This window comes from Solea senegalensis, unplaced genomic scaffold, assembly GCF_019176455.1.
Source record: "Solea senegalensis isolate Sse05_10M unplaced genomic scaffold, IFAPA_SoseM_1 scf7180000014217, whole genome shotgun sequence".
NCBI classification, from domain to species: Eukaryota; Metazoa; Chordata; class Actinopteri; order Pleuronectiformes; family Soleidae; genus Solea; species Solea senegalensis.
Window position 1 is genome coordinate 14,147 of NW_025320995.1, and position 13,406 is coordinate 27,552.

General features: G+C 37.1%; 1 protein-coding gene across 1 annotated transcript in view; it reads right to left on the reverse strand.

Moving 5' to 3' along the window:
• Positions 1-4,062: 4,062 nt before the first annotated feature.
• The window catches only part of LOC122760953 (voltage-dependent calcium channel subunit alpha-2/delta-2-like), a 37,808-nt gene continuing 28,464 nt past the window's right edge, over positions 4,063-13,406 (reverse strand). Inside the window, exons 23-38 of the mRNA XM_044016154.1 lie at positions 13,051-13,111; positions 12,842-12,939; positions 12,637-12,727; positions 12,482-12,544; positions 12,283-12,386; positions 11,305-11,403; positions 11,082-11,173; positions 10,933-10,980; positions 10,152-10,223; positions 8,990-9,142; positions 8,848-8,900; positions 8,611-8,666; positions 7,631-7,754; positions 7,435-7,544; positions 7,263-7,345; positions 4,063-6,535 (exon numbers count right to left, since the gene is read on the reverse strand). Of these exons, the coding sequence (XP_043872089.1) occupies positions 6,440-6,535; positions 7,263-7,345; positions 7,435-7,544; positions 7,631-7,754; positions 8,611-8,666; positions 8,848-8,900; positions 8,990-9,142; positions 10,152-10,223; positions 10,933-10,980; positions 11,082-11,173; positions 11,305-11,403; positions 12,283-12,386; positions 12,482-12,544; positions 12,637-12,727; positions 12,842-12,939; positions 13,051-13,111 (1,403 nt within the window). The 3' untranslated portion in view covers positions 4,063-6,439. The remainder of the gene's footprint in view (positions 6,536-7,262; positions 7,346-7,434; positions 7,545-7,630; positions 7,755-8,610; positions 8,667-8,847; positions 8,901-8,989; positions 9,143-10,151; positions 10,224-10,932; positions 10,981-11,081; positions 11,174-11,304; positions 11,404-12,282; positions 12,387-12,481; positions 12,545-12,636; positions 12,728-12,841; positions 12,940-13,050; positions 13,112-13,406) is intronic.

Consider the following 13,406-nt stretch of genomic DNA (forward strand, 5'->3'; position numbering starts at 1 on the left):
TTAATATTAATAATAATCAATTAATTGAAATAATAATCAAAATCTACTGGACAATTAAAGCATCTAGGAAACTGCAGAGTATGTACAGTTTTACTTAATTTTGTAGTAGAATTATGTAGAAATTTGCAGAATTATGTAGAAATTTGTAGTGAATTATGTGAGGAGATCAATTATTTTAAATATTCTAAGACTACATCTTTTTTTGTTAAACAGGATTAATACAAATAAAAAAACGTATAAAATAATAAAATGATTGAAAAGTTCATAGAAACATGGCCTCACAAGGCAGCTTTATAAAAACACTACACTAACCAAAAGGTTTTTGTTTGAATGCGATTATATATACACTTGTACAAACATACCTAAGGGTTATATATTCAATTTAAGCCAATAAACTCTCTCAAATGTAATACATTGGACCTTTATTTGCTTTAAAACTAAACAAATTCACCCTTGACTGACACATACCTGTAGCTCACCTGGCTTCTCTAATCTCGTCCTACACAGCATTGAAAACATCAGTCAGTACTGTAAAGTGACACTTGGGAGTAGAGATTAAACGTATTTTCTTTACACCACTGCCTAACCTGAAAGCAGAGCAAGATAAACACATAAATGAAAGGTTATCCCACAATCCTCTGGGGGCAAAGCACAGCATTTAGCGTGTGTTGACTCTTTAAGAAGCCACTTCATTCACGCTGCGGCCAGTGACAGCTGCCATTTCTGCCGCCCCTAATCTTATTGCACCTGTTTATAGCTGAGAATGCTTTGGCACCAAGTGAGTCAGACACAGACACGGCTTTACAGTGGAGCAGGAGACAGTGGGACATTTATAACATAATATAATGTATAACCACACAGGTTCAAAGTGGGAGGCAGCAGATCAGAGGGGCTTCAGACACGTTCATAGGAGGTTTCCTTGAGCAGGCATGAAGAAATAATATAAGGAAATTATTCCCAAATTGAGGCAGCCTGATGGATGTCTACAGTCTTAGACATTTGAAAACCACCACTACATAGAAGTGCCTCGGTCTGCTGATTTACACACTAATCCTGTTCATTATTACCCCATTTCTTATCAGACTATCTCAGATTATTTAATTCTTACTCAAATCCATCACATTCTCCCAAACAAATATGCTTTCACACGTATAAAATTGCACTTATCATAGATATTAATGCAATTAAACCCATACACACACATTTGTATGAAGATAATGTGTCATTTAGAAGCAGTTTTACCTGTAGAAAGGTCATTTTCTGCAGCAGTGAGGCTCATCTTCATCTCTTCTTCATCTTCTCACTGACTCCTGACTTGTGTGAGGTGAACCTTTGAGCTTTTCTAGTTATACCTCACATGATGCAGTAAAACATAAAAAAAAAAAGTGCTTTGCCAAACACTGATGCTCTGATATCATGGCTATAATAAATCAAACGGTGTATTTTGTCTTTAAGCCACATAACGAGGCACCGTGCCTGCTGGATTGAAGGTACTAGTATCTCTGATCCCAACAAGGCCGCTGAGAGCAGCTGGCCCTGGTTGAACTGTTGGTTTATTGAATGAGAGGAGCCAAAATATCCCTCAACCGCTGTCCAGAAATGTGTGTGGAAGTAGCTGGATCATCTTTCCTTTGAAGACATGCACTTTGATACTTTCACTGATTGACAGTGAGGGAACAAATGCATACAATGAGAATGAATTTCTTTTTTGGTCCTCAACAAGCTGCTCAAAATTCAAGTTTTAATCCTCGACAGCTGACACGGAAGTCTCTGTGACTTAGTTAGTGGAAGCTCCACCCACTGACACACACTGCTGTGAACAACAGGAGCGTCAACACAGTATGAACCGAAAGAAACTCATTCTCACTGTATTGTTGTATAACAGTTATTTACTTTTGGGAGGAAAAACTCAGTCTAATCTTTACCAGTTTAGCAGCTGTTGTATCTGATTTGATGACCAAAAAAACAACAGCATGAATTCAGAGAAAAATTCAGAATTATGACTTTCCTTTTTTCCCAGAATTCTTCGTGTTTTTTTTTCTTCTCAGAATTCTGTCTTTTATTTTAATCTCAGAATTTTGATCTCAGAACTCAGGTTTTTTTCTCAGAATTAAGTTTTTTTCTTCAGACTTTTTCTTTAATCTCAGAATTCTGACTTTAATCTCAGAGTTCATGTGTTTTTTTTTTTATTATTTCCTTTCTTTCAATTTTTTTATTTTTTTTTTAAATGTGGCCCTAATAATCTTCTCTAATAAATGTAAAAATAAGGGTTCTCACAGTCTGGAGTTGATTTTGGCTTTAAATGAAAATAACTGCACAGTTTGTTTTAGTGACAGGATGTGGTGGAAGACTTTTTTTTTTCTGTAATTATTAACATAACCGGCGATGAAAAGCAAAAAGGAATAAAGATTCAAAACTGAAGTGAAAAATATCAATAGCATTTTAATCACCAAAGATATAAACATTTAAATATCCATATTTGTAATATGACTTGACAAAATCTTTACAAAGTTAACCTTCATTGTCTGCTGACTGCTTTACACGCTGTCTGTACAAAAATGAGGTGGCGTCGGGAGACTGGCACAAAGAGAGGAAACTATCCCAAGTAAAGAACAATATAATGTCAGCAAAGTGGAAAAAAAGAAGCAAAGTTACAGCCAAAAACATTCACATTCTCGTCTTCTGATAATCGGTAAATAAATTGACACAGACAGTAAATATATAGGTTTTCTTGTAAACTGCTTATTGTGTCCACGCAAGCTTCAATCACATTCAGTTCCTTTCTATTTATTTAATTATTACTAACAGAAATCATTCAGTACGTAAATAAATAATTAAAATGATAGATTATTTAAATAAGCAACACTTGAATCTATTATAAACAAAGTTAATAAGTAATAAAACGACATTCCCACACATGCCACTACCTTGTTTGGTTGTTATACAGCCTTTCAATGCATAAACTGTTGTTAGCATTTTTTTTTTATGCCACTTGGAAACATTTTACATCAATAAACGACAAATCAGGCAGTATGTTGCTCACAACGCTAAACTCCCTCTGTGCTTTTTTCACTTCTGGCAAAAACATCCTAAGTTGCAACACTGACAGTTATTGTAGGCTTCACTGAAGTCAAACTTTTCAGCTTCATTCATTCATTCATTCATTTACACACATGGCAAAAAAAAAACACAATCTGAGGCCTCTACGCCTCAAATATCGACGGAGGACGCCGCCGCTGCTGCTTCTCCACGCAGTACAGAGCAAAGGAATGTAAAATATCCTTCAGGCTATGTACACATATCTGCAAATTGTTCAAAAATATCATGCAAATAAATACTGGTCATTTAAAACGAATCTACAACACACCGACCTCAACAGTAGTAATATATTATTGTAGACTGCAAAGGGGTTTCACAAAAAGCCTTAACTTCAATGTACACCAGTAATGCAATATGACCTCATGGAAATACTGCAGGTCTCAGAGTAAAAGCTTTGTTGTTGTTGTTGGTGGTGGTGGTGGTGATGCAGTGTTTTTTTTTTGCTGAGTTTCCAAAACTGTGTTGAGCATCTCTATCTGTGCTTCGCCAGGTTCCCATCATGCTTGGGAACAGCGGCGGTGCACAACAGTAGGATTTACTGTACACACACATTCACTCGCTTTGTCAGTCGGAATGAAAAAACAACAACTACATGTTTCCAACAGACTTACAGAAGAGTATTAGTACCACATGTAAAAAAAATAAAAATAAATGAAAAAAAAGAGCATGAATTCTGAGATTAAGTCAGAATTCAAACTTTAATCTCAGAATTCTGACTTTTATCTCTGACTTTTTCCTCAGAATTTTGACTTTAATCTCAGAATTCTGACTTTCTCATAATAAAGATTTTTATCTCTGACTTTTTCCTCAGAATTTTGACTTTAATCTCAGAATTCTGTCTTTAATCGCAGAATACTGACTTTTTTCTCAAATTCTGACTTTTTTCTCGAATTCTGACTTTTTTCTCAGAATTCTGACTTTCTTCTCACAATAATTCTGTCTTTAATCTCAGAATTCATGCTGTTTTCTTTTCTTTTTTTTTACATGTGGCACTAATACTCTTCCCCACATACATGGATATACAGCAGATGAAAATGGACAGTGCTTTGATCGAGGCTGAACCACAGTGTGCAGATAAACAACAACACGTAGCAGAAGGACAGCAGGGTTTGTTCTGTCCGCAAGAAGACGGGAGGGGAGGCCAGCTGCTCCACACACACACACACATCTGTTTGTGCTCTTTAAATAGTGTTTCATACCGTAAGTAAGTGAAGAGCATCTTTTTTGTAGTATTCACAGAACAAGATGTTCATTTTAAGAGATGAACCAATGCAACTCCTGGAGAGTCAAGTCTCTTTCGCGTGGCATGCAGGACGGACATCACACAGCTAAGATCCTTAATGTTCCAGCCATCCAAAAATGAGTGCAACAAAGGCACTGCAGGGTGAAACACCAGAGCAGACAGGGGAAAACAGGAGCTTTACAAATATTTTGTCAAAAAAGCTTTAGTAAAAATCACTTCACCAACTCAAACACCACAGTCAGAGGCTGATAAATCACTGTGGGAAACAGATTTTTGGATTTTATCACACTGATTGCCCCCATAAACCAGACTGAAAAGAAGTTAAAAGTGTAGTCTACCTACATTAAAATCATATTTGACTTTAAGTTGTCTTGAATGATGCATCTGTGGCTTCTGATGCCCTTCTTCTCATCTCATCACGACTAAACTGTCTGTGTTAAAGGTTAAATCAGAAATCCTTGTCATGACGAGGGAACCACACAATCAAACCTAAAAACTATTCTGCCACAGAGAATCATCAAGATTTCAACAAGACGTGAAGAAATATCTCTAACAGAGCATTGAAATAAGCATAACACACTAAATATACTGATCACATTAAAAGCTGTTTGGTTAGCTACTACATTCCCCAGACAGAAGCGTACAGAAGTGCAATCGATCCAAACTGGACAAAATCAGGGGAAGCAAAACAAAAACCCAGACATCTGCACATTTTGTGCCGTTACACTACACAGAAAAACACTACATGTAAACTCCTCTTCATTTGATTCTGATAGAATGTTTAAAGTCAAGTGAATATGCGCTTATATTTGACTATTTTACTTTAAAAAACACCGGTGTTGATGATGATTTTGGTCTTCGTTTTCACATCTTTTAAGAACTTCTGGAAGCACTTAAAGATCACATCCGTGGAAGCATCTCAACAAATCCACCCTCGACTCGGATCACAATGAAACCGCACGTCTGCTTCGCCACTGATATGTGTGCGTGTTATGTCGGAGTTCTGACACGTCTGGCTTCTCTCATGTCAAAGTGCTCTAAAGCAAAAAAATGACTTCCTGTGAAGACGTCTAATGGATTTTAAAGATTCAAGATACTCGAGATGCAATTCATAGGTGAACTGAAGGTGTGTTTGTTGGCAAAGGAGTGTATTGAAAAGACACTGAAGTGAATGAGAGGTTAAGGCCCAGATCTACTTGTCCCAGAGCTGCTGTAAGTGCAGCAGCAGAAGTTCACGTAATTTAGTTAAAAAGCCAACAAGAAGAAGCAAAAGTTTCAATAAGCAGCATTTTAGCAAAAGTACAGCTGGGAGCTTGAACCATGAAAAGCCTATTTATTTACACGGACATGCATTAAAAACATTTAAACTGTTTTCACAGAATGACTGGAATGATGGAAACTCTGAATCCATACTGATAAGATTCATATAAAACACAGTAGATTCTGAGTTATTCAACACCGCTCTAAATTGAATGTTAATCAACGACTAATGTTTGATCAAAGTTGTGCTATTTAGCTGTTTTCACTCAATAAAAACTGTGCTCAGAGTTGTATTTATTTAATCCATGTACTGTATTTATGTGCAGTGTTGCAGTTTAGCTTATTGTATTTTATTTATTAATGTTTAATGTTTTTATAAGTGCATGTTTCTTCTTTCTCCAACTATTTTTTTGCACAGAATACCTAAGATAAGACTTGAACCGTATGCCAATAATATGTTCAAATGATAATACATTGATTGTTAATACTTATTGTGTGGCTATAGAGCATGATAAATTAATTATTTTTGAAAACAGAACTTCATTATGTATCAAATACTACTATTGTACCTGTGTCTAGTTTATGTAGTGTGTACATTCAACACGTTCTATTTCTCTTGTTGTGCACTCGAGCCCTCAAACATGAACAAATGCATAAGCAATAAGGCAAAAACAACAACAAAAAAAAAAGCACTAAACACTAAGAGCCGATCCAGTTTTTTCACTCCTCGCACAAAGTGGTCTGTGGTCTTTGCAGTTGAAAATGTTTTTTTTGTAACCTTCAGTAGATCTGAGCCTCAACCCAAAGAGATGAAACATGGCTGGGCGTTGGCACGTGTCAGAGATGAAAGAGAGGCAGGAGAAGCTCAATGAAGAGAAGGACTCCTATGGACGACTGCAGGGAGTGACCTCGTCCACACTCTGACGTGTTCTCCTGCAAAGAGGGCAAACAATGAGTGCACAGAAAACGACAAATCACTTTTACTTTATGAAAATTCTCGTGGCAGTTTGCACTTCTGCTTTTCATAATCAATTAAACTGTTGTGTATTTAGTCAGTTAATCGAGTCATCCCTTGGTCCAAATCTGGAAATTTTTTCTCAAATGTCTTTGTTTTGTCCAGAACACAAATTATTCAGTTTTAATAATTTCTTTGACAGATGGAGCAAAGAAAACAGTCAAATGTAGGCAGCTGAAAAATCAGAGAACTTGTTTTGTTATAAAAAAAACGGATTATTCAGTCAAAAATGTGTTGACGATTAATACTTAATAAACCTAAACTTTCTATACTGAATTTGTGCCTCAGCCTGAGTGATATAAAGTAGCAACAATTGTGCAGAAGTCACAAAATAGACCATTTTATTTACTTATTGGTCATAAAAATGACCCAAGTGAACTTGACATATTTCCAAATTTCACAAATTCAATCCGATGAAAATGCAAAAAATGTCATGAGATTGCCCAGGTTGAGCTAAAAAAAGGATAAAAGACACTCTATATTCTTTTAGCCTCTGTATATACTGCATGTTTAAACATAGTATTTGAAAAAAACAGCTGAAATGCTCTGTGTTCTAAAGTTTAAAAACCCCCCGTGGTGTGTGAATGTGAACTAGTTGATTTTTCTCGCATATGAAATGAACTTTATGTCAGTGTAGCTACTTACTAAGGCACTGTAATCAAAGCAGGAGGTCGGGCCTTTGCGATAGCGTGCGTTGCTCAGCACTTCACATGGATTCTCCTCCTGAACTGTTTGTTTGTAGTTAAGGTGGTAATTATATCTGAACATCAAGCACAGATAAAAGCCTCAGTGAGCACGTGAGAACTGGGAAGGATACACTCTGTCCTGACCTGAGTCAACCTCTCTATCTCACAGGAGCTACAGGGCAGCGTCTCAGCGACAACAAACAGCAGGTTGGTGTTTTCTATTCGCTTGGCGTGGAACAGCCTGTAAAAGAAAAAAGGAATGGTGGATATGAAGCGGATACAGCACAGGTTTAAAAGTGCAAACATGTTGTTGCTGGAAAAACTCACCGTGAGCAGTTTCCACAGTCCTGCAGCACATTGTAAGAGTTGGTGGTGTTTGTGAAATAGAACTGACTTTGGATGGTCACACAGCTGCTTTGTTTCGCCTCGAACCCGTCAACGAGGACGTCATCTAAAAGACAAACGTGTGCATAAAATTAGCATTTTATGTGGTATTTGAAAGATAGTTGCAGAAATAGTTTCATTTTCATCCACATCAGATATTTACATTCATCTAAAAGTTGCTGTTGACTAGGGCTGAAGGATTTTTTAATACACATTATTATATTCCACTCATTATTATATTGTTTTGACTGGAATTATCAGAGGGAACGCTCATTTTCACAAAATGATTCCCATTTTCACAAAATTATTCCCATTTTCATTTGAATAAGATATTTAAAATTATGACTACGTGATTTTTGTGCAGATTTGTGAGAAACAAAGATGTTTACGTCAGTCTGTAGAACAATATTTTATCTAAAATGATAATGTGACACACATTTTGGCTTTAAGAAATATTGCAATTTTGATAAAATCCAAATTAATTGGTAAGGCCGACTGTTAACTGGTACAAAAAGACCCAGTTTATTGTTTGAAAAGATAGTTCAGGTTTTCAGAAGTGTGCTTGTATGAGGTATTATCAATTTTTGCCTGTGTGCCATGTCTGTCAACCAGCCAAAAAAATGATTTCAGCCTCTTAACAAAAGGCTCACCTCATCAAATCAATGCCTGCTTAAGTTTACAATACTTTAAGAATATGTTTGTTGCTTTTACTTTTACAGTTTGACAGACATTTCCAGGCTGGTTCCTGATGCCAACACACAAGAAACCTGAATTATCCTTTTAAGTCTTCTTACTGAGGCCAAGTCATAGAATCTAAAGCGTAACAACAACACCAATGTGCAAATAAAATGCTGATTACACTATGAATAACTCAAAGTAAAGTAGACATTTCCACACACAAACAAATTAAGTGAAGTGGTAACCTTTGTAGAGCCAGCTGTTGAAGGCCAGTCCATACAATATCTGCTGGACTGCAGACCTGAAAAGAAGTGTTCACATTGCACCTTGTTAAATAAAAAAAGTATAAATAATGATAAACAAATGTCATGGCTCCTGTAACACTGAGCTAAAAATAGTCAAGAATAGATGTGAAGGAGACTAGACACAGTTTGGATTGTTTTAAAGGGCACGACGCATTGGAAATGGTAAACATGTCTCACCATGCCACAGTGGACGTCCACCAGGCCAGGCTGAGGACGTCAGCGATGGACGGCTGCAGTAAGAGAACAGAGTAGAAATCGAGATGAAATTGAATATTAAAAGCGCCCTCATATCTAGAATCTGCAGGTCGTCGTCTCTTACCACAAAGATGCCTCGATGTGCCGCCCCAGTGTGGCTGCTGCTGACAGGTTCACACGCAGACTGGTAGTGAAAAGACTGACGGCGGTTGAAAATTGAGTTGTTGTAGAGCGCGTGCATAAGGTAAGGGTCAACATCGCCGAAGAAAAGGCCAGTCTGTGACGGAGTGAGAGAATAAAGTGTACACTTAGAATGAGAGAAAGAAGGAAAACAGCAACATCTTGTAGTGGCAGTAAGATAAGATAAGCTTAAGGTTACATTTAAGTTACCAAAACAATTGTTTACACTTGAAAATGTTACTCCAATCACAAAGATGAGTTCAATTTGATGGCAGATATTCTGGTGTAGAAGGAATAGTCTCGTTTTGACTGTACATACACATGCACAACTTCATCATGTGATGTATTAGGATTACAAAGTTTCCATCCATCCATCCATTTTCTACCGCTTTATCACCCACAGGAGGGGAGGACACAAAAAGTTAACTCCTGGCTTTGGAGTTCAGTCAAGTTGAACATGTTATTGATCCAATGAGAGATCAATGGGGAAATACTGTGGGTTCTTTCTCTCCTTAGTTTGTCTTTCTTTCCTTCCTGTACACTCTCTCTCTCCCTGTGTCCTCATCTTGCAGGCTGCAGGATCCAGATCCAGTTCCAAGGCCATTATTATTATTATCATTCACATCATATCATCACCATTATTATTATGCTATAATTAAGTCGATATCAGTATAATTCTTTATCAACCATCTCTGCTGCTGCTGCTGCCTCTTATATAAATGACACTGTAGTTCTGTAAACATGATTCAGAACTGTCTTTGTCTAAATGAATAACTTGTATAACTATTTCTGCTCCTGGTCTCTCACTTCTATTTCTACCTCACTTCCCTCTTGTTCTTTTTTCTTCCCCTTCCCCTCTCCTTTGCTTCCCATTTTTCCTTTCACCCCAACCGGTCGAGGCAGATGGCCGCACATCTTTGAGTGTGGTTCTGTCAGGGATTTCTTCCTCACCACTGATGCCTAGTTCTTGCTCATTGTGTGAACTGTTAAGTTTTTCTGCTCTCGATGATGTTGTCCATGTATCGTGCCTTGGGATAACGTATTTGGCTAATAAAATTAAATAAAAAAAGAAAATTTAAATTGACGCTAAGGGTGAGCACACATACCTTTTTCCAGTGATCCCTCTGATTTGACATCACGAGGAACCCGCCGTCATCAATGAGATAGCAGAGGAGGTCCTACAGACAACACAAGGTATCTCACTTGGATCAGTAATTTTATATATCATCAAACAAAGTGGCAGTGTAAAGGTTTGCAGAATCTTACTAGAAAATAAACCCGGAATATTCAAATTTATTGTCAAAACAAGGCTTGTTATATAATGAATAATTCTGTATTCTTTATCTAATATCATGGGTTAATGACCGTTAATGATTCTTAAGCTTGTATTAATCAGCATTTAAAGGGACTGTATGTAAGATTATGTAACTCGGCTTTAAAACAAACACTGCAATCCTACATTTAGTTGCATAAAACTGGCAAGCGCGGAAAACACAGCTTGGACTTTTATGATTTTTTTCATTCTGATAAATCGTGTTGGCAGGTGATGAATAATCTTTTTATTTTTAAGTTAGTTTTGGGGCATTTATGTCTTGATAGTGGACAGGAAAGCAAACTTGAAAGGGGGCAGCAAATGTCTGCAGTGGCTGAAGAAGGAAATCGGGGGGCCACATGAAACACGTCAAAGTGCCACAAATGGCTTGGGAGCCAGACTTTGGACACACATGTCCTGTGTTAATCATATACAGACATTTGACATGTGGCTTGTGTTTCTTCTGAAAAGAATCAAACCTGTGGCAGAAACAGGTTGTGTACTGTTAATTACTATGAATTACTATGTTAATTACTGTGAATTACAGTCTGTTAGTTAAATAATAAAGTTCTTACATCAGTGTTCACTTCACAGTCCATCTCACAACTTCTGGATGGTCCACACTGTAACACAAAATGCATGATGAAACAATGACATTACGTTTGTTTAGATAAATGTATGATTAAAAAGGATTATGAGTATAAACAGTGAGCGTTGTACTAACCTTGTGCGAGCCCTGACGACTGTCTGACACGTTGCTGGCCAGGATCTTAAACTTGTCGACCCAAGCTTCCAGGTCCAGCTTCACTCCGACCACTGAGTGAAGAGAAGCACAGGAGCGTGAGAGAACAGGTGTATACCTGAGATATCTGGAACACTATATTTTCCATAACGCTGGCTTTCATATCGCCACATCAAGTTGGGGTTTAAGTCGTTTTTTTTTTTACCTGCAGGTTTGAGCATCTTTCCTCCTAAATTCACCTCAACCGCTGAACTAACCAGAATTCCAACAGTTCCGTTTTCTGAAACGACAGGGTCGTCCAAGGCTGTTTGTGAACAAAAAAACAAAAACACTTATGTTTAACAATCACAGAGGTCACATAACAAAACAATCCGGGATAATAAAAGTATTCTGATTCTGATTCTGATACAGATAAATGGTAAAGATTGGAACGTGCATATTTTTGTGTGAAAAAAAAATCTCAACACAGGGTCCACTAACTTTATCTTTCAATCACATCTCTATATACTTTATACTTTAAAAATACAACAGTACTTATTAGTACTTAGTATTTGCTCTTAGATGTATTCCTGTTAATGTAAACATTGACATAATGAACTGTATGTGTTTTCCAAATGCTAATGAAGACTGTGAGACGAGGTTGAAAAGCTTTAAAACCAAGGTTGTCACGTCCCTCATAGAAATCTGAACTCCCTTCATAAAGCATGGACACGCACATTTTGCTTGTTTTACAAACGGCAGTTCTCAGACTTCATCAGAGTCAGGTGAACTCGTCGTGCCAAAGTTAATCGTCTAATTTCCTCTAAAAAGGAACATAATTCCCCAAATCAACATTGTGCGATATTGAAGAAGACCTAAAACCTTGGAATGAGATCAACTCCTCAGGACAATGTTTAGTGATTTTTCCCATTTCCATTTAAATTGAGTTATTTTTGCAGCAAGTGGAGTCGCCCCCTAGTGGCTTTTATTATGTTCTTTTTTTTTCTGGTTGGCTTCAGGAGGAGGAGGAACCTAGAATACTATGTAATTGTGTATATACAGTCTATGTTTAAAACCTAGTTGGACGGCACTGAATTAGTCTTATTTTATTCCACATATTTATCCAAAGGTGAAGAATACACTTCAGTAGTAGTAGTTTTAGTAGTAGTCGTCTCATTTAATAATCTGGTTAAATAATACTCACCGGATCTGAGTGGAGGTCTGAACATGTAACCTCTGTTGTCCAGGCTCCTTCTATAGTAATTTGAATTAAAGGGTTCAGGATCTTCCTCCCATGATTCTGCAGCTCTACACAAAAAATACCAAAAAAATCACCAAAATTTATGAGGGAGAAATATTACTATATAAAAGAGAATATTCAGGAATATATTAATCTCACTCACAGGTTGGGGAAAACCCGTGTTATTCCTCCATCTGTAGACGCAAACACGGCTAAGAAGCCGTACCTGTGAGAATTAGATTATTGATGATTTGAATGTTTTCTTTTTGAGTTGCCATAGTTGCGATGGTGTGTAAAGACTTTGAAAAGCTGACTCACGAATTCAAGTCCTTGTTCTTCCATACACGAGAGGCCAACTGCCCAATAATCCGAGAATCCAGAATCAGGTTGTGGATTAGGCCTTTGTCACCTGACATTTAAAAAAAAAAAAGAAGCATAATTTCATTGGCTTTTCTGAAGTTTTCTGAAGAGAGACACATAAACTTCTGCTAATAACAGTCAAAGCAAATGTACAGTAACTGACACTCATCAGATTCTGGAGAAATATCCAGCATGAGCGAAAGGAAGTTCTGCAAAAACTGAGTGTTGTTGTCAGAAAGGTGCAGACGCTTGCAGTATTCCCTGCACAGAGAAAACACACAAGTATATAAGTACATAATGAACGTGTCCTTATACTCACAGACTTATAAAGAGTGGAAGGAAAAAGAGAAGAAAAGAAAAATGATAAGTCACCTTGGAGCCAGAAACACGTGTCCTGATGATTCAAAGGAGCTCGGCAGCAGCGACTGCATGTCTGTGACACAGTGAAAACAGGTCATGTTGTGTTTTTGATTCTCAACTAACTAATCTTTTACTTCTGTTGTGAAGACTTTGAAGAAATGCACTGGATTTTCATGTACAGCTACTGTTTGGTGAAACCAACAACATGATGACAGTTGCGTTTGTGATTCCTTATTATATTTACATTGTGGCTTTTTTTGTTGTTGTTTGAATTGATTTTGTTAGTGAGACATTTCCTTTGAAACAATAACCAAATAAAGTGAAAAACCTTGCATATGTTTCTACTCAGCACAATCACCATTTCTGTA